Source organism: Boleophthalmus pectinirostris, unplaced genomic scaffold, assembly GCF_026225935.1.
Source record: "Boleophthalmus pectinirostris isolate CB_2022bp ecotype Guang Dong unplaced genomic scaffold, ASM2622593v1 HiC_scaffold_9, whole genome shotgun sequence".
NCBI classification, from domain to species: Eukaryota; Metazoa; Chordata; class Actinopteri; order Gobiiformes; family Gobiidae; genus Boleophthalmus; species Boleophthalmus pectinirostris.
Window position 1 is genome coordinate 15,998,068 of NW_026571541.1, and position 27,771 is coordinate 16,025,838.

Genomic DNA, 27,771 nt, shown 5'->3' on the forward strand with positions numbered 1-27,771 from the left:
TCAGAAACCTATGCTGTTTTACATTTTAAATTCTGTTTCGAGATGCACCAGAGCCATGGCAGTTGAGGTGAAAATGATTTTAGACAATTCACTGGACAGCAAATGAGAAAAAGTAATACAAATATTATACATAAGGCTTTGGTACAGCACCATACAGTATGAGTTAATTGCTTACAAAAAGTTAATTGAAGCGTACCTGATGACAGAAATAAATGGCAATTCTACAAAACATAAAAAACATCCGGTTATTATTATACAAAGAAAGTAAAAAATGTCTCTTGATATTTACATATGAACATTATCTGATAATGTAATGAAACATAAATATGTAAACATGTAATGTACAGCACAGAGACCCTTGGATGGAAATGAAATGTGGTCATTTTTTTTTCTCCTCCAAGCACAACTTGGTTTGAGTATGAACAATAAGCTAAAACAGTCAACAATGTAGTGCTTATAGTAGCCTACCATAATAATACATTCTAGTTTCTCAGTGCTGGTACACATGAAAAAACAGAGAATATAGAAAATACTACATAGTCTATTTTTCTGTCCATTAACAACCAGTTTGTCCATGAATGATTGCTAAATAGGCGTTTCTGTATTGTCTCTACATGCAAGATTATTACAATAAAGAAAAACAATCTAAATATCATTCTATCAGCACCTAGAGATGCGGTAAAAGCTGTAAGCAGACACTTCTGAAAATCAAATTAATAAAAAAAGAAACAAAACAATAAATAATTCAAATTAAAAAGCTAACAGTACATCCAAAGCAGCCCTCTTTCACACTGTACATGTTGAAAATGCCAAGAGCCAGGAAGACAGTGTCCATTTTATCGAACCCTTGGTGAGAATGAATGTATTTTGCCAATAGCGTGTCTAGTGCAATGTGATGGTGACTAATGGCAAATGTACAGCACTAGGTTTGTGAACATGTGGGTTTTGTTATAGTGTGCTTGAGAAACATTGTTAACCAAAGATGGTGGATGGGTTACAAAATATCTCCATGCTTGCAGATTCCCTTGCTTGTCTACTCTAAAAGACTAGTGGCAACAGTTAAATTTTGTTTTTTGTTTTTCCCATAGCCTGGATTAAAGTTGTCATCACAAGTATACTTCAGAGAGAGGGTACCTTGGAAGCACAGACAGACATTGCAAACACACTATAAAACAGGTCATCTTGAGATTGTTTTGAAAGTAGTATCACACGTTTAGTATCAGAGAATATACTGTAGTACTTCTACTTTACAGTATTGTCTAGCACTGTCATCACACTGTTATGGGAAGGACCTAGTGTCTACCTCCAACACAAAGGGCTGAAGAATTGCTCGTAGAAAAACAAAAGAATCTTGAGACCTCTATTCTACAGCACCACAAAGTTAAACATAGCACCAAGTTGTAATGTTTCAAAGCAACTATGCCCTAACACGCTTGTCTGTATCGAACTAATGTAAACACGTTTCCTGCACAGCACATATTGTACATGACTATAGCATGTCTGTGATTCGTAAAAAAGATTTCATATATATTTGCTTTGGACACGCACAGATCTGGAGTGAATCTACATATGTGCTCATTGACAGGGCAAAAATGTCCAGAATTATTATAGAGGGCAACACACTTCTGCTTCTAAAGCTTTTCTCAATGGGTTTTCATCAACTATACATCCCAGAAAATACTAATCAGCTTGTGCAGCCAGCGGGCTATGGCAATAATACAATGTACGGTACTAACATTAAAGTTACTTTTGTTTTTCAATAAAATAATGTCTTCTAAAGTATGACAAATGAGGCACCTTAAATGTTTTTAAAACATTATCCACTTAAAGCCGTACTGTAAGCAAATACCTTTATATAGAATCTAATTTCTTTTAGAGGGATTTCCCTTCTTTTTCATACACCCTTATACAAGAAGGTTTTCTGTAAAACATGTTTGATTATTCTTTACAAATACAGTACACACCATGTACAGTACATAACAAATATAGAGTTTTTTCCTCATATCTTACAATAAACCAATTAGTAAAATACGCATTTCAGCGCATTCTCTAGACCCCAGACAATCAGTGTCTAACTGGAGACAGTTCCATTATGAAGTCATTACATTACTAAATTCAAGTGGATATTTGTTGGACAGCCTGTTTTGTTAGTAGCTGATGAGACGTGACTGATTTAACTGTAAAGTGAAGAGATTTAGAGTCAGTGGCAAAACAAAGGGGAGCTCAGCTCAGAACCAGCTGTACTTTAAACCTCATTAGAGAAATTAAGACCTTTTGTACCAACTGGTCAGCTATGAGCAACATTTGTCAATGTTTATGACATTGCGACATTCATTTCCTGTACAAAAAAACATACATTCATAATCGGTTAGTGTTCAAAAGAAAAAAAAAACTCAACCAAAAACAGAAGTATCTAGCACATAATATACAGTTAAAAGATAAACAGTCAAGAGTGGCATTTGCTAAAGTAACAGCAATTCAATGAAGCAAGTACATTCTCTTCTAACAGCTGTAGTTACACAACAGCACCACCACAACACCGGTGTATGCAGTGTTTCTGTACATTTCACCATTCCTGCATTACACCTGCCATATAAGGTTTATGTTGTTTTTAATGGTTTCCTCTTTCCCAATAGTTGGGTATGCACAGTTTAAGTAGGTATAGATTCTGATTGTGTATGTGAAAATACAGTTGTGTTGAGTTCTTTCATGTGTCCTTGGCAGAGAACATAAAACATAGAAAGCCTGCCCTCACTTCAAAGAGATAAATATAACAAGGCAAAGAAAAGGCAGCTCTTATGTCAGAAAAAGAAGAGAAAGGCTAAAGGCATCGTACAGCGTGCCAACTTTTCACAAATGATCCGTAATAATGACATACATACAGTACACACTAATCTTACAAGTCAAGTCTCCACTGAGCACTGAAGTCCCAAATTGTTTTGCACATCCTCATGAAGGCTACGGTCTTTCTGCTGTGCTAGAATGAGCTGTTAAGCATTTAAAATAAGACATTGCTGTTTAATTTGTAATATATTAAATGAAAAACATTATGATATGCCACATATTTATTACTGATAGAACGTTTCAAAATTAGTCAGGTTTAGGCCATTTGTCTATTGTGTATCAGCACGTGTGGCATGTATAACATACCTTTTACTCATATGATTTATATGCAAAAAGGTCAAGTACAGTATACCACAAGAATGACAGCAACTCTGCATTTACTCTGAGGTATATTTTGTGGTAAAACCCTGTGTATAACTGATACTATTTGTATTGTAGTAAGGTAGATTTAGGTCCCTGTCCAAGGACCAACCAGGTTTAACAGTACTGAAAAACTTTAAGGTATTGACCCTCAGTGATGTATGAGCAAAATCCTTTCATGTGTTGTGACCTAAACAACCAACACTTTGACATTATTGAAAGAGGAAGCTTAATTCCCTTGTTTTACTATTTATATACATTACATACTTTCAGAGCATTTTCAAGCAAGATTCAGAGACAAGGTGTGGTAATAGAGCAGTAAATTGCAATTGTTTGTCTTTATATATACGATTCCCACCCACAGAAGATTCTTTCTGCTGCCTGAATTGCATTGAGCTTTAGTGAAGATAAGAAATATTCTCTTATTGCAGAGAGTGGGGTAGATGGAGCCTTTCAGGGGTGGGAGTGAGTTTAGTCGAGTCCAATGGCTTGTCCTGTTAGTGACAGTGTGCACATGGGTCAGTGGAGAGTCCCGTAGTTGGGGCCCTCAGAGTCTGCACTGGCCAGGATGCCTGTCTGGTCCTCTGCAGACAGCCTGCGCTGCAGGAGGGAGGTCAGATACTCATAAGGGCTCTTGTTCTGTCGTCTCCTCTTTTTGTGGAAGTGGAGGTCCCATTCCTCTGGGGGTGTCCGAGAATGCTGCTGGATCTGAGAGGAAGCCACACCTGCGTAACACATCAGACACACACAAGAGGAAAAACATACTGAATAAAAAAAATAAAAAATCACATGTCATGGTAATGACAATATACAAATTTGAGCAATTACGGCACTGATTAAGGATAGACAGTCAGACCTGCACATTTAAGCTAAGGTAACACTTGTCATGTCTATTAAAATGACTGACCTGTTTTCCCTGTGGAGTTTGTGTTGTTGTTATTGTTAGCAGCTGCTCCCTTGGTTTTCGTAATGCAGTGGTGTAGCAGTGCTGGTAAACTCTCAGAGCCGGCAGGATCAGCAGACGCACCTAGAGGTTCCCTGAGACAACAGAGGCACAGCAGTGTTCTGCATTAACCAATGGTCAGCTCATACAATAGGGGCACTTTATCTGCTAGCTCCCAGGATGGCTACCACCAGATGAAAATGTTAAACTTCTAATGGGATGATCAAAAATACATGTATATACTGTATGTATTTGGACTGACAGATGGTGAAAGCCAGACAAAGTAAGACGCTAATGATAGAATCAAACTGGATGAAAAATAGAAAGTTAATGAACGGATAATTGATGAAAGTATTGAATAGTCCCATAAGCAGTCACTTTCTGGAAGATCCAAGGTTATTAAAAAGGTTTCAGTGATCAAAATAAATATCACACAAACTGAACATAAAGGTCACATATATGGTGCTTTAAAGACTAATAAGTGACAGCTTTGGGAGGGAAGACGTTCATTGTGTTTGTATTAATAAAGAAAATGATGAAATGAAAAGAAATGCAGTAAGTTCTCGTGGAATTTATACTGAAATAAGAAGTGTGCTTTTTCATTTCATTATTTTTAATAAAGTGAACATCATATACTGTATTGTTTATGTTCATTTTAAGTGTTAGAAGAAGCTATTTGTTTTACAAATATTACCCCTGTCTTGTATTTGTGTAAATGTGTTTTATGAATGAACTCATAAGCAACTAAATTAGATCTGTGTAAATGTCAGCATTTGAAAAAGAAACACAAAGCTTTCGACGTGGTCCTTCACTGTCTGACACTGTGGAGAGAGAGACTGAGAGCCATTATCAGAGATTTCAACACTTGTTAAAACAGAATATTTTCATAGTACTGAGCAAAGCCAGGTTAATGTTATCTCCATTGACAAACACTGTACAGCACACTGTAATCGACATGAACACTGCTCACAGAGGCTTCACCATGCTGACGGGAGGAGATGGCAGGAAGAGGGAATGGCCGTTAAGAACAGTCACATGACAGGAAGAGGTAATGGCCATTAAAACAGTCAAATGACAGAAGAACAAAAGCACTAAGACAACAATGGGACAGATTTTAGTTGTTGTTATTTGATTGGTCATAGAAGTTTAGAGAATGCATGCATGGCATTTTGCACATGGAACAAAACTTTAAAGGGGAATACTGCAGAATACCATTTGTGTTTGTCCTCTATTGATTCAAGATGTGTAGGCAAATGTCTGTGTTGGACTCGTCAGCTTTATATCAGCCAAACCCTTGTGGAGCTTGCATTACTGCAGTCTTCACCACAGTTGCTATACTGTGTAGAACTGCAGTATATGAGCTGCTGTTAACAGTACGTCACTTGAATCTAGCACAGAGGCACAACCCAAAGCGATTCCCCTTTAAAGAAGAGAGTGATTAGAGCCCTCCCCCTGCTGACCCCTCCCCATTCAGACATGGGTCCGACCCTTACCTATTGCGGCGTAGGGGACCGGGTCACAACACCGCTGCCCAGATAGCTGAGATCAATCAAAAACAAATCAGGTAAGACCCTGTCTGCTAATCGGCCAGAGATGGTGCAGCGCGTCTCTGCTTCCTAACTTGTGTTGCAGTTTTTAGGGGACACAGTCTAATCTAACCCTAAGGTTTCTAATTAAAAAGGGCAGTAAACTGCAAAATGATTGCCATTGATTTTGTTAGCCATAAAACATGACCAATTTTATACAGATTTGTATGTGGTCAATAATTACTGCATTAAAACTAAACTTATGTAAGTAGATATCTAAATCAAACGTGCTGTTGTGAATGGTTAAGCAAAGACTAACACACATGTTTTATAAAATAAGATTGTGTTTTGTAGGTCACACTCTGCCTTTAAAATGGTAGATTCAAAGACAATGTGCTAAATGCAAATACATGCCCTCTGCATATTACATAACAATATGCATCTTTACAGCATATATAGGGAAGCAACAACTGTGTTGTTTATAATTGGAAAAAGAAAAAAGGGTCCCCTTGTAAAAGCAGAGATTGGTCTTGAGGAGTGGATCACCTACCCTGAGGCTGTAACGTGGAGCTGAGAGGGCTCTGAGGGCAGCATCTCCTCCTCTGTCCTTCTTTGGGACGGCCTCTGCCCGAACACATCCCTGCCTTCAGGAGGGGGTGAGGGGGACTGGGATGGGTAACTGGCTGCAGTGGAGGCATACGACATGTGGGCATGGAAACTAGGGCTGGGCTGCCTGGCCTGGCCCTGAGTAGGAGAGGCTGTGAGGGAGGACCTCCGTGTGAAGGAGACTGTAGCTGAGGGTTGAAGGGTGATCTCGGGCATCTCCAGAGAGCGGGAGGTGCGCAGGATGGTGGGGCGGGGTGGGGGGCGCACTAAAATGTCTGGGGAGCCGGGCTGGGTGCTCAAGGGACTTTGGGACAGTGGAGAAAGTCGGGACGGCTGAAGTACTAAAGGGGGTAGACTTGGGTCTGCCCGGCGCCCCGCCCTTGGGCTCAGCCAGGACTGAGGGCTACTACTGGGGGCTGTGCTTGGGCTCCCTGCGCGGGCCGCCGGGTCAGGGTAAGGCAACACTGGTACACCCACACCGTGGGCCGTGTGTCTGAGCTGGCCGACACTCTGGGCCTGTTGCATAGCTAGACGCCTCATGGGAGGCCCCAGGGGCCCCAAGGGTCCCATGGACCGGTCTCTGCCTGGGGGAGCCACAGGGACCTCCAGCTGCAGAAGTCCAGGGCTGGTGGGGTCCTTGAGGGGAGGCAGGTGCAAACGGCCTGGTGGGTATGGAGGCGGCTCAGGGAGATCCTGGGTGTGGTGCAGGGTGTGGTGGGGGTACATGAAGCGAGGACCCTCTAGGCCCAGGAAGGGGAGCTCGTGAGGCTGCCAGCTTTCAGGTGAGTGCGGAGGGCTGTGAGTGTGTGATAGAGAATGGCCAGAGGCAGTGTACTGATGATGCTCCAGGCCTTCACTCTCCTCAGGGATAGAGGGGTAACCAAAGGGCCCCTCTGCGGTGCCCGGAGGCGAGGACAGAGCAGAGCTGCGTGGGCTCATATCTGGCATGTAGAATGGTGGTGGGATCCCTGAATCACCGCGGCTGCCTAAATACCCATAAAAAGGTCCCTGGGGGAAGCCCCTGTAGCGGGAGGCAGGCGCCTGCCCTGATGCATGAAGTGCACTGCCCTCTGCAAAGCTCATACCTTCCATGGGCCTGTGCAGGCGGGGGCTGTAGGTGGGGGGCTGCGTGGACTCCAAGCTTGAGGACGTGGGGGAGAGCTGAGGCCTCAGAGTGGGCATGATGGGTGGCAGTGGCCCAGGATCAAAATCATTCTCCTCATCCGACTGGCGGAACTCAGGGTACATGTCGGACTCTTCTGCGAAGGGGAAGCCCTGGATGCGGCGGTGTGGGGGGCTGCTCTCCATAACAAAGCGACCATCAGGACCCCGGCTTATCAGCTCTATTGGAGTAGTAACCTCTGCCTCATGTTTAGACACACTGTACTTCTTGCTGGCTATGGCACGCTTTGTTTTCTTATAGAAGGAAAGCTCTTTTTCTTTCTCTCTCTGAGGGCTGGGTAACTTGCGGACATACAGGCCTGGACCATGGGATCCCTCGGAAGAGAGAGAGCGAGGTCGCGATGGGGGTGAACTCTCTGGACTGATCTTCCCAGAAGATAACCTGAGAAGACAAAGTGTTTGAGTAGATTATAAAAAAATATATAAATAAATAAATAAATACACACAATAACTAATCAATAAAATATGAATCCCATCAGGACATTAATAATGAGTAGCATTATGAAAATAACCTGTTTACAGCAGTGATTATATCCTGATAGGACAGCAACTAATGAATCAAGCCACAATGACAGGATGAGAGGAGAACCAAAGACACAACCATGACAACCATATCTATTGACTCTTATCTGGAGCAGAAGTGAGAACAGCTTCCATATGCTGCACCAAATGGTGATGTGAGAGAAAGCAAAATGAATGTGCCCAGGCCTCATTTGCCCACACCAGGAGCAGCATAGTCAGCTTGTCAACTCCTTCTAGGTCACATAGTGCTTCTGTATAAAAAGATCATATTTACAATACTGCACTGTACATGCAGCAGTTTGAGTCTTCTCTACACGCTGGACATGCAAGGAGGATTTACTATGACCAAAACTCATTTAGGATCATTATTATGCATCGCATTGAACATGCAGCCAAGCCAGTGCAGTGCAGCACACTCTGTAGATAGGTGCAAGCAGGCACTCACAGGGGGCTGGCGGGCGGGGGCAAGAAACTGCTCCTGGCAGGCTCATCCCAGCAGGGCTCTACCCCGGGCAAAGGGGTGAGAGGAGGCCTGCGGTGGGAGACAAATGACATGGGCCTGGTTCATTCCACTTTTAACACACTGGGGTAAAGTCCCTGACCTTCCTCAACCATTTTACATCATACATAAAGGTGAGTAGTAGCTATTGTCTTTACTTGGGAACGAGATTCATTACAGAGACATCCAGTATTTAATCCTAAGCAATTATTGGGCACTATTACACATGTATTACAGACAGACAAATACACACATGTAGTTTGATGTGCCTCTAAGACAAATATGTTTTCCCTAATAAACATTCATGCAGCAAGCAAACAGCATTTGAGGTTAAAGTATACAGACAGATCAAAAATCAATACAAACACTGCAGCCTGGGCACTGGGTAATGTGCCTGGAGTGCTGACATGGCTGTTCTGAACTCTGCTTAAGCTGCCCATTATCCGCTAGAGGTTGCTACTGCCCATGTACTTCCACATCCATTTCTCCTACAGATTTTCCCATTATTATTAAACAACAAATATTATTATTTGCTGTGTTTTTCTCCATATCTTTGCACCTGTTGTGCTATATGTTTTTTATTCATTAACTTTATTATTATGAGGAGAAAATGTAGAGGAGTAGCACAGTAGTGACTTGGCAGATGGGGCTTTTAACAGTGGATTTACTTACGGTGATTCTATGCTTTTCCTGAAGTGTGTCACGGACAAAGGAGGATCTGGGATGACAAAAAAAAATTTATCTTTCAAGCAGGTTTTTCAATACTCTTATTGCACATGGTCTACCAAACTAACCTGGTTTGCGCTTAAGCTTGCGACGATGTTGCTTGTTTACAAAGCAAGCTGCTAGAGTGCTAAACAGTACAGCTGCTGCCAGAAAACAGATAGTTGCCACAACACCCGCCACCACAGGCCGAGCAAGGCCCTCATCACTCAATTCTGCATGGGGAAAGGGATCTAGTGCAGTAGACAGTAGTTAAAAACAGCTAAATCATGGATTTTTAAAAACAAACAATAATCAAAACTTACCCGTACTAGACACTCCCACAACATTACTGCTTTCACTGATCAGATCATCCATGACAGCCATCACTCGAAATTCATACCAGGCCTCCTATCAGATCATTTCATACATTAGCAGTCAACACAAGGAAGAGGTTTTAAAATATTCTAAAATCATTAAAGCTCTAGATTCTACATAATAAACAGAGTCTGACCTGAACAAGCTCTTTGGCTATGAGCTCAGTCTCTGTGGAGGAGATCAGGTCATCCAGCACCTCCCACTTCTCTCCAAGGCGAAACTCCATGATGTAGCGGTCGATGGGAGACGAGTGGTTGGCTGGTGGGAGCCATGTGAGGAGGACACCCTGCTGAGTGCGGTTGGCTGTGAGGCACCGTGGTGGAGTAAGAAGCACCAGTGGTTCTGGGGTGCCCAGAGGAGAGCCTGTCCAAAAATGACACATGGAAAAACCATCCAAAAATGTCTTGTATTAAACAACATATTAATTTAAATGTAATGATGGTACATGTTAAGAGGTGTAATATTTTTTGCTAATTTTATAAACCATTACAATAACTATTTATCAACTGTAGGCGAGAGAATTCCCCTGGATGCTTTACTGCCCACAGAAAGGCACTTACCTTGACCTGTGCATGCATCAAGTATCACAGCCCTGTCCTTTACATTGCTGTTACTGAAAATCCAACCCCATCCCAGGATTTTTCTGCTGAGACACTGATTTTAAATACCATGCCGCCTAAATTCAATTTCCATCCAAGGGGCAGCACAAAAAGCTCAAAGTGGTAAAATGTCCTTGAGGTATGAGCTGAAACACTAAATCTGATGACCAGAATTCAGTCAAATTATCTTCTGGTAAACAAATGGTGTCTTTGTTTTTTAATATAAATATAAAGACACACACAACAAATAAGATAAAATAAAATGAACTGAAGGCCTGAAAGTATTAAACGCAGCACTTACCTGCCGTGGTAACTGTCACTACTTCACTGAAAGGCCCGGTGCCCAGTTTGTTCTGTGCCAGCACACTGAACTGGTACTCAGTCCCAGGCTCCAGCCCAGGCACCAAAAGCCATGTCTGAGCACCAGAAACAGGCATCGAGTGCCAGTCATGAGGCCCAAATTCTGTTCTTTTTGACCTAAGGGCACAGAAGTAAAGCTTAGCAAATATCTGAGTGTAATTTCAAACACGCATGATAAATGCGTCTAATAAGATTATGGTTTAGTTTAAGTGACTCTAGTGATCCCTCAGTCAAACAAGAAACGTGCTGTAAAGTAAGAGTACTTACACTGGACCGTACCACACAGAAAACGTCTGTTCAAAGCCTCCATCATAACCTGGTTCCCATGAGACATTAGCAGAGGTTGTTAATGGAAACACATGGATATTGCCAGGTGCATGCGGACTGGTGCCTGCAGGATTAAAAACGAAAATGTATAGTATAGTAACTTAAAACAAAAACACTTGCATGCAACATCTAACAATAAAACTGAATTTAAGAGAAATAATAGTATGTTCTATTGCACTGGATTTATACCGATCACTAGGATGCGCGTGCTGGCAGTGATGCTTGTGACCACATTAGTGGCTACACATTCCCATTCTCCATGGTCCTCCTTGCTGAGGGACAGAAACTGTAAGCTGCCGCTGGGTAAGACATTGTGCTTACTCCTACTAGGCTTCCCGACCTTTTAACAGATACACGATAGTTAAATGACCTTAAGTGAGGGGTAGGTGAGAGATACTAGCTAACTGAGTGCTACTGCTGTATACAGAGAAAGGTAAGAACAGCATACTTTTCTCCAGGTGATAGTTGGTATATCAGGGTCTCCAGAAGCAGCACATGGGATTACTAACTCTCTCCCCGCCTCCTGCCGATACTCACCCCCAGGCCTCACATTAAAGTAAGGGGGATCCTGTACCAACATAACATTGATAAACACAGCATTCAACAGATGAACAAATTAATATTCAAGTGTTTTCTGCAGCTTTAAACAGAGACCTTTAGCACCAGAGTGGCATGGGGGGATTTGCCCATTGTACCCAGGGCATTGTAAGGCACACAGGTGTAGGTGCCCAGGGAGTCCTCAGTGGCCTCTGCCACTCGAATACTTCCATCTGTCATCAAACTCCAGCCAGGGTACTACGAGACAATTTCAGCACACAAGGTCAAATACAATAGTGTTCATAGTGGAAGTTAAATATATTAAAATCAAACAATGATGTGTAATAAATGTATGATAAAACAGACCTTCTCCACCCTGAGAGGGTAGCCATCTTTCTCCCACTTCACCGAGGTCACAGGTGGGTTGGCATCCACTGGACAGCGGATGATGCCCGGAAGTTTCCGTGGCACATAGATGACAGAGGGCATATTGATCACTCGAGCTGGGTCTAGGCACAGATAAAATGCCCATCAATATTTTGACAACCATTAACAAATATAAATATATATATTAATAATATAATATAATATATAAATATACTAAAAGATATGCCATCTCCACCCTGTGAATCTGAAAAAAGAAATTGTACACAACAACAGTGGTATTAGAAAAGCCCATATGGCCGACTGCTGCATCTCCACCATCAAAATTATGCTACACACAAGGACTTGAACATAATGTTAACACTGGAAAAATATTTCTCTATAAACCATGAAATTATTTCAGTGGACAGAGCCCGCTCAAAGCTCCACCAGCAATGCATAAGCTTCTCCTGCAAAGATGGGCACAGAGATGCTTGTACTATTATAATAAAAAAATGTGAAATTGAAAATAAATGAAAATGCCAAAATAAATGCTAATTCTATTTGATTATAGCTGTATTTTTTGCAATATATGACCTTGAAATTTAAGAAGGTCACTATAATGATGTAGCACAGTCAAACAATATGGGAGCCTTCAACACAGGCAGCCAAAGTGGTGCTGCTGTTCCTCTGCACCGGGCCGCCCCACCCCCTCTACTGCGTTGCCATGGAAACACTCACACTGAACAGTTAGGTAGGCCGATGCCGAGGGCGAGATACCCAGGCTGTTGCTGGGACTGCAGGTGTATCTCCCGGCATCCTCTGGCTTGACCCGGAAGATGATGAGTGTGCCGTCAATGAGAATCCGAACACGCAGCTTCAGATCACTGTAAGAATTGAACAGAAAGAAAAAGTCAAGTACACAGAGGGAAAAAATAACATGGAGCAGCCATCAGAGAGCAGCAGAGTGTCAGGCAATGAAGAAGGGTATACTACAAGGGGTTATGGGAACGTCAGTGTTCCATGAGGGATTCTAAAGACTTATTAAATAACATGGAAGATAATATAACATTTGATTTTACTGACACAAAATGAGCTATGCTGCTGAGGGCTCGGCACTTTTTGTTTTATAAAATTTAACAGAAAAGATGTGTGAATTTGATGATAAAAGCTGTAAAGTGTTCGATGATAATGAACCTCCACATCTTGGCAAGAAGATTAACAATGTCCCATGCATCCTTCAACTTTGGTTAGGACTATCTACCATTTGTGCACGCTGTATGTTGGTGAAGGAAACCAACCAGTCACAGGGAGAACATGTAAATTCAAATCTCACTATATAATCAGCATATGATGACACATGGCTGATATTATTGCCATATTGCCATGAGACTAGTGCACAAGTTTGGCACGCTGCAGACAGATCCCTGCTAAGCCCACTTTTACTGCCTCCAGGGCCACAGCAAGACTTCACACCCTGTACACAGGCACTGATAACCCTATCAAAACATTAGGGACATGTGTTCAACAAAATTATCAAGCTTACTGAGCACATTTGAGTATGGAGTTTTTACTGCTACTTGCTCTATGGCAAAACTGATTGACTGACTTTCCAAATGCTGGTAGATTTTTTTTAAACTTTTGGCTACTATCACATTCAGTCAGCTATTAGCCACACTCTTCTGATAAGTCATAACTCTAGCAATAATATACTTGATGAAGCAAGCCATAAAATAAAACTTTACTTTTTGAAATAGACATTGTCTTCTTCCCAAAACCAGGTGTAGGTCAGGTTGCCAGGATACGCCTCTGCTTGACACGTAAAGAGTGCATTCTGGGATATGTTCACGGTGACATTTTCGGGTGGCGAGACAATGTATGGAGGCCCTAGGAAAACAAAGAATAGATACTTTACACAAAACAAGCATGTCAGCGCTGGAAATTATTTACTTTCAATAACTGGGAAGGATTACTACATGAAAATAAGATTACTATCACTGCAACAGCACCTCTGCTACTGCTGCTATAATATACAGATACTATAACACAAGCACACCAATGATTTTAGTAACTTTCCTTCTTCTTCTCTCTGATGCACATTTTACTGTAAAACACACCACTTCAGTAAGGCTCACTATGTCTCCTTAAAAGACAAATGTTAAAGCTTATGCATGCTTTACATTGTAACCTCTGCAGGCCTCTGAGGTAGACAAGGACGCTCCAAACTCTCAATAAAACAGTGAAGCCATGAAAGGTAAGCTGTCTTTTATGAGTGGGCCCAGATACAAGCCTCCTGGTTATTTTCTCCTCTTGGTGCTTAACTTTAAACATCAGGCGGGACCACTGCCTACTCTGCTGAGCGAAGAGAAGCATCCAGCAATTAAAAACAGATCACTGAGGTGGGAATCGACTCCAGGGGTGTATCTCAGTTATTGCTCTGCGCACTAGTCTCATTTTTATTTTGGGTGTTTTTTTCTGGCTGTACTTATCCGCAGTCCACAAGATGGTTTTGTGGAGGCGTTTTCAAAATGCCACAAAAACACTACAATGCAAAGTATAAGTGCCTCTTAGCCAGGTAGTTATTGTAAATGAGAATTGGACCACAATGTACCTAAAGGTTAAATAAAGATACATAAAACACTACTGCACTTAAGTAAATCAAAAAAAAGTGTTCTGAAAGTTCTTAGTGCAAACATATACAAGATGGAAATAAGGTTTGTCTTTAGCTGTTTGCGTCTGTTTTACTGAATGTGGCTGAGTTTTGTAATTCATTTGTTAAATTCAAATATTGAAAGACAAATATGTTAAAGGGCGATCAGGCTATTTTCTGATCAATGCTGTATTGTCATCAAAAGCATACCTGGACTTATGTTTTGTTTCATTCGCACACGTTTAAAACACAAACCCAGCATGGTTAGGCTGAGTTCTTCTCTCAAACAGAAAACACTCCACCTTGTAATGTCATGTGGTAATACAGAAAGTGCTCCACCGTGTTTTTAAACTCCATACACCTTCTCCACTAGAATCATTTGGATAATTTCAGCCCTGAAATTTCCCATCTCCACTAAACAAAACATAAAAGGTAGCTGCTAACTTCAAAAGTACCACTTCATCATCATCATCATCATCACATAGTTTCAACAGAGCATTTTGAGCTTTGGAGATGTAGACAGACTAATAAAAAAGGATTACTCAAACATGAGAATGAAACAAAACACAACTCTAACTCCAGTTAATAACATTTTAACATGGCTTAAAGCTCGCAAGAGTTAATTTTGTGTAATATAGAGTCTTTAAAAAGATGAATAAAAGCAGGTCCCAGGGTCTGACCAGATGAACCAGGAAAATGCAGGTTTAATCTATGCAACAGTACCTTGAACCAGCAGTCGAGTGGTGTGCAAAACCTCTCCTTGATCACTGTAGGCTCGACATGTATATGCTCCTCTGTCATCTCGTGTGATTGCAAGGATGGTTAGACTGCCATCATGTACCTGCAACATTATATAACAAATGTAAACACAAATACAGCATGACTTTGTTTATTTGTGTGCAGAATCAAGTAGTGGACAACAACATTTTAGAAAGCCCTGGTAATGACCAGGAGGGCACGTCAGAATTCTACGGTAAAATTTTCTGTTGAACTGTCTAATAGAAGATTTCTTGACCTGGTTTATGGTTAATATCTCTGTAATTACTGAGTCTATCCACATGAAACAGAAACTGACAAAGCCTGCTCTGACAGTAAAAATAAACAAAAAGGAAAAATTCAAAATAGCTTCAGAAAGTGGTTTCATTATTCAAACCCCAAGGATGTGATTGTTGTCAGTAGAAGCAACTTTAACCCATATTATTAATTAGCATGGCAAGTGTGTTTAGCCAGACCCTAATAATAAATAATGAATAATGATCATAAGTTTGGATATTTCTTTCAAAAATTCCCATAGAGTTAAGGCCCCTACCCTCCATCTGAAATTATGACAATATCAAATTATAGAACATGAATGTGACCTATATTAGATCTAACTCCACTGATGAGAAGCAATAAGCAGTGAAGAAACACATTAACCAAAGCTAATAGAAATAGCCTCATAAATAATGCAACAGGTTGTGTGGCCATTCAAGTCAGACACAGCTGTAGTCTGTCCATTCATGTGAGCTGCAGAGGAGGAGGCCTGCTGCATGTAACTGCACCACTGTTTCTTCTGCCTCTGTGTTTGAGCCACGCAGACTCCTACACACACACAAATACACAAACACACACACACACACAGAGCTGTGCCAATGTCTGCAAATGTGTCAGCGCCATGGTGTCAGTCAACATTCACACTATGGTCATCACTGCAGTGGGAATATCTGGGACAGTAGGGCAAGTGTTACATGAGCCTGAAGAATATCCTTTAAAGCATGATTTCTGAACAAACAAAAACATAATTCTTCTGCTTCAGATCTATAGATACTAAGCCAATTTTACCTTGTACTGTACTATTTTCTCATTGTTTTTAGTTTTAAGATATGTCTTGTAAAGCATCTTTGAATGTCCTGAAAAGTGTTATATAAATAAAACTTATTAATACAATTACTTTTTCTTAGAATTATGGAAATTTAGCAGTCTGCCATACCAATTTACAATTCAAGGCAAAATAAAGCTTCAACAAGCTTCACAGTATCGCCTATCTATATATAAAAGGTTTCAAAATGATGAAAAATGAGGACCATGGCCATAGCAATTAAAAATATGAAACAGAATATTAAATGGTGAAAACCCATGAATATATGAGTTAAGCAGTAAACTGATGAGAAATAAAATGAGAGCAAAATGTAAATGTTTTTGTCAAGGTACAAGGTTCCCCTTTCAGTTTTGCCACCTTTGGTTTTTAACTTCTATCACTGCTATATTATAGGTCCTATTGTTTTTGTAATCTTTTTGGGGGAAGACCTGTAAACTCCTACTGATACATTCAAATCCACAGTGGAGAGTTTTCCTTCTTTCTTTCTCTTTCTCTCTGTGTTCTGTCACATTCCTACATTTGTCCACTATGTTTCCTTGGAGCTGAACAAACTCATGACCATGACATAATTGAGCACATCTTACCTCTTGCTTCTCTCAAGTCTCAAGTTGCTTTTGCAATGAGAGAGAGTTGAGAAATGATCACGTGTTTTAAAACCATTGAAGTTTGCAGTTTTCTCTAGTGATTCTGTTTTAGTCTAACATTTTTATTTGGGATTATACAATATTTATGATGGAGACGGGGGTATTAATAATGCATTGCAATGTTGTCCAATCGTTTACTGAGAGAGACAAGTTAAATGGGGTGATACTCAGAGGGCTACTGATCCAAAATGTTAAAAGACAGACAACTGAGCAGATGGGGAATTCTTTTTAGGTATTACTGTACACCATGAAGAAGTATTGACAATCTGCCAAATTACTTGTTATTATATTGACTAACATAGTACTAGAGTAAAAGTAAAAGTAATATATGTAAATCCAATATATATCAATACAATATATGCAATCATCTTTTCACCATAACAAATCAGGGCAGTTATTTACCTCCTTTAACATCCCCATGATTCTTCAAGACAAAACTTTAAATTAAATTTGACATAAAATAGCTAGAACTAAATTCTATTACTAATACTATTTTCAGGGTGAAAATGAAAACAACTTTACTTTCTTTTCATCAATACTGAACAGTCTATTTTCATTTAAAACACAAGTACTATAATTTTGTTGAAGAGACGTCTGTTCATCTGTTCACTGCTGTCAGCCTCACATGTGTTAGAATTGCGATCACTTGTTATAGTTTATAGTTATAGGATGAGACTTCCACTTGAGAAAAGGTGACATTTGCACCTTCCACTTAAGATGCAGCATCTTGTGGCAGCAGTACTCTCTCTCGGCTCTGAGTCATCGGTAATAGACCACTGAGGTAAGAGACTTCACAACTGCACCATATAACATAATGTGAGTTTGGATTTTAACTCCGGTCTTGAATGTGACCAAAATATTTTGACATTGTACTGTCTGTGAAGTTTGTCTTTGATTTGAGGTAATTAAGCTAAATTACGTCTTATGTATTTTCTTAGCACAGATTAAACTTTTTTTTTTGTACATTTGGGCAACATTAGAATTTCATTCTTGCTATATAATTTGTGTCCATTTGATTCACCAACCACTGTTGGTATACAAAACTGTAAAACTGAAATGACTGGAAAACACCAAATACATTTGACTAATAACAAATCTATTGACTAAGAAGTAGCATTACAACCACATTATCATTATCTGAATTTAGCTGCAGATATAAAATGTACATTCTCACACTAATTTACTAGTAGACCACAAGGTGAGTAAATACAGAACTAGTAGCTGACACCATCTGTCCATGAAATCCATTTGCTGTATTTATGAACACATAGGGAGCGATGAGACTGTTTCTTACTGAGTATTTAGAGTTGGTTTGAAGCTCCTCCCCCTCCCTCAGCCAGCTGATCAGTGGTTTAGGGTTTCCCAGGGCGGAGCAGCTCAGCAGAGTGTTGCCTCCTTCCTTTGCCTCCACATACTGAGGTGGTGTCGATGTGAACGTAGGTGGAGCTGCACAGACATGGACCACAGTTACACCAGAGCTTGCAGTGGTTGTATATAGTTTATTAGCATTTTTAAAGGTGCACTATGGAACTTTGCAGAAAGAGGGTTGGCCACCTGCTTGACTCCACAGAGATGTGACTGTCCTGACTGAAATGTGCTACAGTATGGCCATTTTCTATCTACACAGAGACAAACAAGTCATGACATCAGGCCCAGTCATGGGTCACATCTGTGGAGATGCAAGAAAAGCATGTCAAGGTATTTTGGGGCAATAACAGCTGCAAGATAGGCAGGTTAAATATGTTACTGTCATGGTATTTAATATCACCACATAGACAATCGAGTGGCATATCCTCCACCAGAAAATTACATAGTGCACCTTTAATACTTTTGCAGACCTCCTCTGCACTGTGAATGTATAAATAAGCAAGATTATTGATTTATACTGGCCAATAGTCACACATGCAATCATGCATGATTTTCAATGGCCAACTTTATCTATTGTGTAGAATTTACCTTTGGTGAGTTAGTAGAGACATGAACTAATTCATTGATTTGATATGGACAAATCAGTACAATTAATATATGTATATGCATAATAATAAATAAGTAAATGCAATAATAAAAATGAAGAGTATAGATGATACAAAACATAAAACATATTAGCATTATCTTGCTCTCAATTCAATTACTATATGAGTTCTGTTAAAGATATTCAGTTTCAGTTCAGAGCTGAAAAATATCACATTAAATGAGAAATTGGATGTCATCATCTTTTTCATCTCATTTTTAAACTTAATTTTTTTTTTTTTTTTAAATGGTGGCCTCATTTGTGCTGCACATTCCAGCTACACACTCCATATTTATGTTATATAATTAAACATTGTCACACATGGTATATATCTTTCTCTATAGAGCACTTTTGCTATGCTTGATGTTAATTTCTAAATGTAATAAAATCCTTCAAAAGACAGTGTATGAAAATATCAACACATTGAAACAGTAGGTACATTTGTCGACCAGGGAGTTCCTCTGCACTGTTACATGTACAGCCCAGCTTAGAGTAGTGTCACCATGATGGGGGAACCTGGGAGTAGCTGTACAAAATTTTAAGCTCTCGTCAAATCCATGCCCTACTTGCAGCAGCTTTCATTAATTATATACATCAAAGGCTCTTTAAGATCCAGATCCTCACATCCTCCATATTATTTTTGCTGTAAACCTCACCACAACAGCAGATGGTCTGGATGCTCAAGACATGTATTCACACAATTTGCATTACTATGACACCGTCTCTAAGGAAATTCAGAATATTCATCAGGGAGTTAAATTACTATAAAAAGATTATCCTTATGCTACTAAAAATGAAGAGTGTACTCGCAAACCAGTGAGAAAAAAAAGGGGTTGTTGCCCTCTTCAATCTTTCAAATTAAGATTAAGATAACAGAACATTTATATGGGGAAATTTGAATGTTGCAATGCAAAGTATAAATAGATAGGTAAAAAGATAAATAACAATTAAAAACTAGACTTAAATCTAACTAAAATATTAGAAATACTTTGAATAAACCCACTATACAAAAAGGTGTCGTAAAATAATAAAACAACACGGAATAAAAAAACAAAAACATAAGTCTTCAATAAGTAGCTGTGACTATGTTTAAACAGGACAACATATGGACAGAATAAAAAAAAAAAACATGTTCTACATTGCTTTTACAAACCAATACCTTATTTGTAGTGGAGCAACTAGTTAAAACTGCAAATTGTTTAGGTGCACATGCTTTGGTGAAGATGGTGGACGGTAAAAATGCAGATTAAAGCTGTGGGCGGGCAGAGCACAGAGTGGCCCTAGTGTCTGTGTGGGCTCCGGGTCGTGCCATCTGACACCTGCCTCTGAGCGGGGCCCCTGTCCGCTTGGCAGGAAGCTCAGGCCCCCACACAGGAACTGAAGACGGAGTGTATGCAGATCTAAGGCCAAAGGAAACGCTTGTCCCGGTTATATATGGGTGGGGCTAACGTGACACCTGTGGCCCTAACAAATGCCCCTTTAGATGACTGCACTATATAAACATGGTAGTAATTTACTTGAGTAATTAATAGCTCTAAAAATGAATATAATATAATTAATAGTTTTAGTGAGGTGACTGCAACTGCAAAAAACAATATATAACATTTAGCTTATATGTTCATTTAATACTTTTCATTTTTCCTTCACACACATCACTACTTTGAAATAATATTTTAGTGTGTTCTTTGGACATTTTTTGGCTCAATTCGAGCCATTATCTCTGGACTTGTCCTTCAAGTTTGAGTCAAAGTGTTTCTACTTGATCTTGATCTTAGTAATCTAAAAAATTATTCGCCCTGAGTCCTTCAAGATGTTTTTTTTTTTTTCTTTTTGAAATGTATTTAAAAGTACACTGTGTAACTTTTATGGTAGAGGGGCATTAAAATTATTGATCTCAATGAAGAAAAGTGTGAAAGGCCCTCAGGTCAAATCAGAAGTCAGGTAAAGAGGTAAGCCCACTAACAGTAAGACTGCATATTTTTTCAATGTATTATAATTAAGCAACAGAAAAGACAGTTCAGACATTTTAGCAAAAACATCTCCAAGGAGACAAGCAGGTGGTGCAAGTTTAACATCTGTAGATCCTTTTCTTCAAACTCTTTAAAGACTTTGGCACTTATATAACAGCTAAAGGACACCTCAACAATCACTGATGTGTGATTCCCGCTGCCAAACCACTCTGTGTGTGTAGAGCATACATAATGTGAGGTCATGCCTATGCCTCGCTGTAATATGTGAACTATACATAACATTTAAGGATATGATTTGATGTGTTATAGGCTGAGTGACTGAGGCTGTACAGAGGTCTGACAGGAGCGGAGAGTAGCTCAGGACTGAATACTGATGAGGCAGACTGCGGTATCTCAACACAATAAGACATTCATAAGCCCATGGACGCACACAAACTCAACAGAAGTGTGCAGGTGACACTGGGCACGGAATGACCCCATTAATTTGTCATTGTCAACCATCAAACCACATACATACATACATACATACATTTGGGGGCTGTTACACTGCTGTAGGGTTAGACAATGCATACTACACATTTGTTCAAAGTAAACTGATAACAGATAAGTGCATTTTAATGATAGTATATAGATCAGTTAGGGTAGTCCTCTCACAGTAATTATTATATTGACTTATTTTTCAATATATGAAAGCTGAAACAATATTTTGGGGAGTCAGTGCTTATCCTGTGTACATTTTCTTTGCACTATTGGGAAATGTATTTTTGACTACTAGTATATGATAAGATTTGAGCCATAAAATTAATTTATAACTTCTATGACTCATTAGAGATGCAAACTAAGTATTAAAGTGTTTCATTCAGCTGTTTTTTAATTACAGCTCTTTTTTTTAAGATGTATTATTTTTTTGTGGCAGTGTGCAGTTATGGGTTAAGTTAAAATACAGTTAAAGGACCCATATCATGTTATTTTCTGATCTATGTTATAATGTCCCCATCTAAAACATACCTGGAGTTGTGTTTTGTTTCATTCACATATGTTTAACACACAAACCCTGCACATTTAGGTTGAGTTCTTCTGAGTTTTCTTCAGAAAACACTCTGTTCCACCTTGTGATGTCACGTGGTAATACAGAAAGTGCTCCCCTGTGTTTTTAAAGTCCATTCACCTTCATTAGAATCATTTGGATAATTTCAGCCCTGGAATTGCCAGTGTCTACTGAACAAAAGGCAAGAGGTAGCTGTTAACTTGAGAACTACCCCTTCATCACATCACAAGGTAGAACAGAGCATTTTGACTTAGAGATAAAGTAATAATAATAGATTACTCAATGATGTGTGAATAAAAAAACACACAACTCATACTTGCATACTTTTTGTTTAAAACATGTTTTAAGCCTTTCAGAATGGGCTGTTTATATTTTGTGCTAACATGCGATACGAAGCTTTCAGAACAGAGCTGTTTAAAGGGGCATTATTGTGAGCTGGTTTGGTGTAGGTGTGTTTCATTCAGGATCCTCTGCAGCACTGGGCCAGTCCTGTGAAATGCAAAGGTGCAGATTTTTTCCTGCCCTGTCATCACTTTGATAGCTTTCAGACTATCAGACAATCCCTGTCCAAGCGGCTTCAAACAGACCACAATCAATTCTCTGCTCAACAGCCTCTCATTTCTCTTCTTACTCAACAAGATGTGTTTAAATTATACTTATTATATACTGAAAGTCTTGGTAATGCAACAGTCAGTGTACAAAATATTAGTGCAAGTCATATTTTTGAGTGATTACAATTTTGTTAAACTCCATCCCGTAGATACTGAAATGAACTAAATTCCAAAATTCCAGAAACTAATCGAAACTCGAACTAGTACCATTGCTGCTATTTGAACCATTTGTATTGGTTTTAGACAAAAAAAAGAAAAAAAAAGAGAGAGTTTGAGATAGAAATACGTTTCAAATGTTAATTTTTTGTTAACACACTAGTAGTTTTACACAGGGCCACATATTTTACAGTCCTAATTACTATGAATAGATGTTTGTTCCCGTAAAATGCAGTGCTGTATTTAAGGTGAGTGGGACAGGGACTCACCGTTGACTGTGAGGTGCACCCAGCTGCCGTTGTGGAAGGTGTCATACTGCTGCTCCAACATCAGGACCCTACATTCGTACCAGCCCTGGTCCTCCGAGCGCACAGGGTCGATCTGCAGGGAGGCCTTCCCATGCAGAGAGGCTCGACCTGCACAGTCAACACTGCAGTCAGGATCAGTCTAGCCTTAAATGCACGATTAACCACTATCAAATCAAAATCACAATTAGCATATTGTAAAAGCTGCTAATATCTAGGTAATGTTGTATTCTGTTTCTAGTGGATGTTATGTATAAAACCTGCTAACGCTTAAGTTTAAACCTCCTCAAACATGTGAATATTGTGTTTAACTGTTCATAGTTTAATCTCTAAAATGTGAATGCCCCTAATGAAAGTTTAAAATACTTATGAACTGAGTGTTAAATAGCAAACAATTCAAGTCATACAGTCCAAAATCTTTAAAATTCAATTTTTTTCCCTTTGACCCTGTAGGTGAACTCATATAGGACCACCATAAAGATGATACTGGAGCAATCCAAAATGGTCTGAGACACAATTAATAGTATAATAACTGAAGCTTCTTTTATTCATGACTGTGAAAAGAGGAAAGAAGTTGGACAATTCCAGAGCGTTCTGTCTGCAGCTTCCAGACAGCTGCCTCTGACAGAGCCAGACAAACTCCACCATTCTGCTGCTGTGTCTGACATGTGAGCAGAGATACACCATTCCCCTGTAACTGTGATGTGGGCCAAATTCTGTTTATTTTGGTTAAGACACACAGTAGAACGTATACTGATCTATAGGGAGGGAACTGACTTGAACTAAAAGCTAAAGATCAAAATAAATAAACTGATTTAAGATATACCGGTCTTCAGATTTCTGCCTTTGTTGGGTTAGAAAACTGACGCTTTTGTTAAAAGAAAATCAATGAAGGAAAGGGAAAAAGAGTGGAGGCTGCAGTCTAGCAGTAAAAGGCTGGACTTAAAAAGTCATGTCTATTTTTGCCTGTCCATTGAAGTGCTGAGTGGGGCGCGGTGGTGTGAAGGGTAGGGATCAGGCTCAGCCATTTGTCAGAATGAGAAGCTGCTGTAGACTGTCAGACTGGCCCTGGGCATCAGCACTGTTACTGTACATACTGTGTGCTCATCACAGAAACAGTGTGTTCACATCACATTACACAGAGCTTTCACCTGTATGTTTCAAACATTAGACTAGACACAGTCACAACACTATACAGCACTATATCACTATTTATCTCAAAGTAATTAGTATGGTCTAACTGCAATGTTTGCCTCATACAAAACCTACATTCATTCATACCTTTTGTGTGTTTATGTTCATTTGAAAGGACAGCACAGAGATATGAGGATATACCAAGGCTCCTACAGCAACTCACTAAGGGCCATTTGAGGGGAAGGTCATTCAGACATCATGCAGAATGCTGAGTTGGCCAGCCTGCTCCATTCTCCTTTCAGTTTTTGTGATGAAAATCCCATTAGCCCATATAATAATAATACCTCAGCTATGGGCTTATGCCACATAGCCACCCCGTTCTGCTTAACCAGGTCCAGACTTCAAAATGACCAAGTTAAATATTGATGCTGATGCGTGAAATGATTGGTAAAATCAAAGGCTGTGAAATGAGCAGTAATATAGCTCACCAATGGACTCATGTAAAAGACACAAGCCCCCCGCACACAACATTTCAAATTATTAAGAACAGAACAAAGCAATTATGCTATTATGTATGAGTAGACTTTATGTCAATTTAGAGTTACTCTGTGGTGTTTGGTGGAAGTCATGCATGTACAATGCAGCAGTAAATTGCTGAGGCAGTTATTTACAGCTCTGCTCAGACGCGGCCATATTAAAACAGCGAGAGATTCATTCAGAAGCAGAGCCTTTAGCATAGCCAATAGCTTTTTGTTCAAAAAATCCCCAAACATGCTTAGCACCATATAGAATCAATCAAAATACAGTGACTTGACCTGTGTACTCCGGATCCACATGAGGAGGGTAGTATCGAAAGTTGATGAAGAAGGGAATAGGCACTCCAAACTTGAACCACTCCACCACATATGGGGGCTGCTGGCCGTCCAGGGGAGGGGACACGTCACACCCCAGGATCACGCTCTCTCCAGCGCGCGCCGTCACAAACCGGGGCTCCTCTCTCACACCGTGGGCACCTGGAGAACATAAAATGTTCAGATTTAACACTAATTTCAATTAATTATTTTAAAATTATCCTTACACTGTTTTGCTTTAACCATCAGAGTATTGATATCCTGTCCAAACAGAAGTAGCTGTATATGGGCTGTCAAAGAGCTGAGCTGAGCTGGCAGTAGCTATGAGCTCTATGAGCCTAACTGTGAGCAACACCAGGCCTGGCGTTTGGCCACAGATGTCCTGCAGCCCAGAGTTGACCTATCAGATGACTTAGAGGTCGGTACCTGCCTCAGCAGTGTTATTCTGGATAGATTTTCTACAGCTGCCACCTCTGCTCGCATTGAACCAGCTGTATCTCCAGCGTCAGAGAAAGCATGGCTCCCAGCCTCGCCCAGGGGAAAAATCACTTCAGGGATAAAGACAAATGCTGACGTTTCACTGTAGAGGCATAGGAGCTGAATAACTTCACACTTTCATTAGCACTATCATCTGTATTAGAACACACACCTTTACAGAAACAACTTCAGGAGGAACAGAGAGTCTTGTCTGTGAAGCCATTATGTCAGTGTGCCTCACACGTGCGTACGAAAACTTAAATACGAAAATTTCTAACAGGAGCTCTGTCCATAATATGTGCTGTTCACAGATTGTGGTCAGCAGTTTAATCTGCATTATCCTGTGATTGAGTTAATCCACTTTGTTGAACTGAGCCAGATCAGATTCTGAACAGAACCAGAGCCAATTTCATCAAATTACACTATTTAAGTGGTCATATTGTCTGCCAGTTAAATGCCTATACTGTACTGGAATCTGTATGGTTAACGGCTTTAAATATAGAGGCTATGAAGTGTGTGAGGCTTTTTCTTGATGATTTGTGTACATAATGTCAATTTTCATTGAATTCTTATCCAGCACATATACTCTGTCTTCCTCTTTATGTTTATCAAACTTCACCAGAGTTGTTTCAGTGCTCACATGTACGAATCTAACCAATTTTGATGCTAACCACTTGTATTTTCACATTTTCTTCACTTAAGAGTGGCTTCCATCAGATGAACATAGTAATCTGCCCAAAGGTAGTCTAAAAAGTGCACATTTTGTTTGTGGTCCTGAATGTCTGTATTTGTGTGTTACAAAATAATAAAAGAACAGACTCCTGTAAGTATGCAAACAGTGCAGACATTGTTTGGTTGAAGTAAGTCCAGTCACTTGACAAGAGCTCGACCTGAGCCCACTGCTCAAATCCACTGCTGTTATGATGTTCAAACACTCCAGCTCTCTGTACTACAGTACAGGCTACACTACAGTGTGATATATGAGAACCACCAGCAGATGCTTGCCATTTCCATTTCTTAAATGAAGGCAGGAGGTTTATGGGGGGAACATATCCAATAGTGTCTATAGGTGATATCCTATGCCAAGCTTTTAAATACACATAAGAGGAACCTCAGATGACTTTGGCACTGTAAAAGTCTACACATAAAGTTGCAGTGAGGCTAAATGCTATGCTATGTAGAGTAGGATCTCCTTAAATCAGAACAATAAATCCCACACCAATATGGTTTATATCTTTTCATCAGTTTATGGTGGTTTTATGACACTGATTTTCAATGCTGAAGAAGGCGTATTTTATTCTGCTGTCACATAAATTATCCAAATAAACACAGGGCATGTTAACATGTGCACATTCAAAATGTGCACATCAGTATAACAACACAAACAAACACAAAAACTGAAAAAAACACTGCACAACAAAGACAAATAAATGCTATGTTTGAATCCATAAAGATGTTGCTGTCAAATCTGATTAATTGTGTTATTATTGAGAACTATGGCTGTCTTTGACCCTAACACAACATTGACTATAAAACACTATTATAGAATAGATCCGAGAGTATTTTATCTGAGCTGCACAGACCTTTTCTTTTACATACATATAAATTTAAATATTGAATCACTGAATTGGACACAATGTGAAGATTGTTAAAAATGATCTCTAAAGGTTGGTTTTCTTGTATTATTATATTATATTATCTGCCTCTCATGTTCTTCTTTTGTGTATAAAACATTTTAAACAAGTCAGCAAAACAACAATGAGCTTTGCAGACAAAACTATGAGCTCACTGTCTAGATTTGGATGCACACAAATATATAACATAAGTGGCACCACATCAAGCCCAGTGGACAGTAAATCAAAAACACTGAGCACAGAACAAGCCCTTCTGATGAAGTTAGTCTGTACTTCAAACACAGCTTGCAGTCTTATTGCCTAAATTTATCGACCATAAAATCTGTAACCATGATAGCAACACACAAAATTATCCACTTAACCATGGAGACAAGCAGATCTGTGGAGTGGTGACCCCACTCACTGTAACACTTACTGCACAGGGTTTTCAGCAATAAAAAACATGTAATTGAAAAAATGTCACAATTAAATATTTTACTTTGTGCATTTTCTCGCACGTATTTATTGAATACTACAGGCACATTTCAGCCACACACTTGATGGAATACAGTATACAGATTATCCTTTCTTACTTATTAAATCCTATGATCCTGAATTATATTGCAAATACTTCCTAAGAAATGAAGATGTAGCAGGCGGCAGAGTAGACCATCTGACCAGTAGCACATGAGCTG

General features: G+C 39.7%; 1 protein-coding gene across 1 annotated transcript in view; it reads right to left on the reverse strand.

Annotated features, from left to right (window-relative positions):
• Window positions 1-4,124: 4,124 nt before the first annotated feature.
• The window catches only part of igsf9ba (immunoglobulin superfamily, member 9Ba), a 28,491-nt gene continuing 4,844 nt past the window's right edge, over window positions 4,125-27,771 (reverse strand). The window contains exons 2-20 of the mRNA XM_055167029.1: window positions 24,951-25,148; window positions 22,966-23,112; window positions 18,195-18,346; window positions 15,122-15,239; window positions 13,494-13,635; window positions 12,490-12,635; window positions 11,752-11,894; window positions 11,503-11,643; window positions 11,297-11,416; window positions 11,038-11,188; window positions 10,789-10,912; window positions 10,463-10,638; window positions 9,699-9,925; window positions 9,511-9,595; window positions 9,277-9,438; window positions 9,155-9,200; window positions 6,224-7,843; window positions 5,641-5,686; window positions 4,125-4,242 (exon numbers count right to left, since the gene is read on the reverse strand). Of these exons, the coding sequence (XP_055023004.1) occupies window positions 5,641-5,686; window positions 6,224-7,843; window positions 9,155-9,200; window positions 9,277-9,438; window positions 9,511-9,595; window positions 9,699-9,925; window positions 10,463-10,638; window positions 10,789-10,912; window positions 11,038-11,188; window positions 11,297-11,416; window positions 11,503-11,643; window positions 11,752-11,894; window positions 12,490-12,635; window positions 13,494-13,635; window positions 15,122-15,239; window positions 18,195-18,346; window positions 22,966-23,112; window positions 24,951-25,148 (3,944 nt within the window). The 3' untranslated portion in view covers window positions 4,125-4,242. The remainder of the gene's footprint in view (window positions 4,243-5,640; window positions 5,687-6,223; window positions 7,844-9,154; window positions 9,201-9,276; window positions 9,439-9,510; window positions 9,596-9,698; window positions 9,926-10,462; window positions 10,639-10,788; window positions 10,913-11,037; window positions 11,189-11,296; window positions 11,417-11,502; window positions 11,644-11,751; window positions 11,895-12,489; window positions 12,636-13,493; window positions 13,636-15,121; window positions 15,240-18,194; window positions 18,347-22,965; window positions 23,113-24,950; window positions 25,149-27,771) is intronic.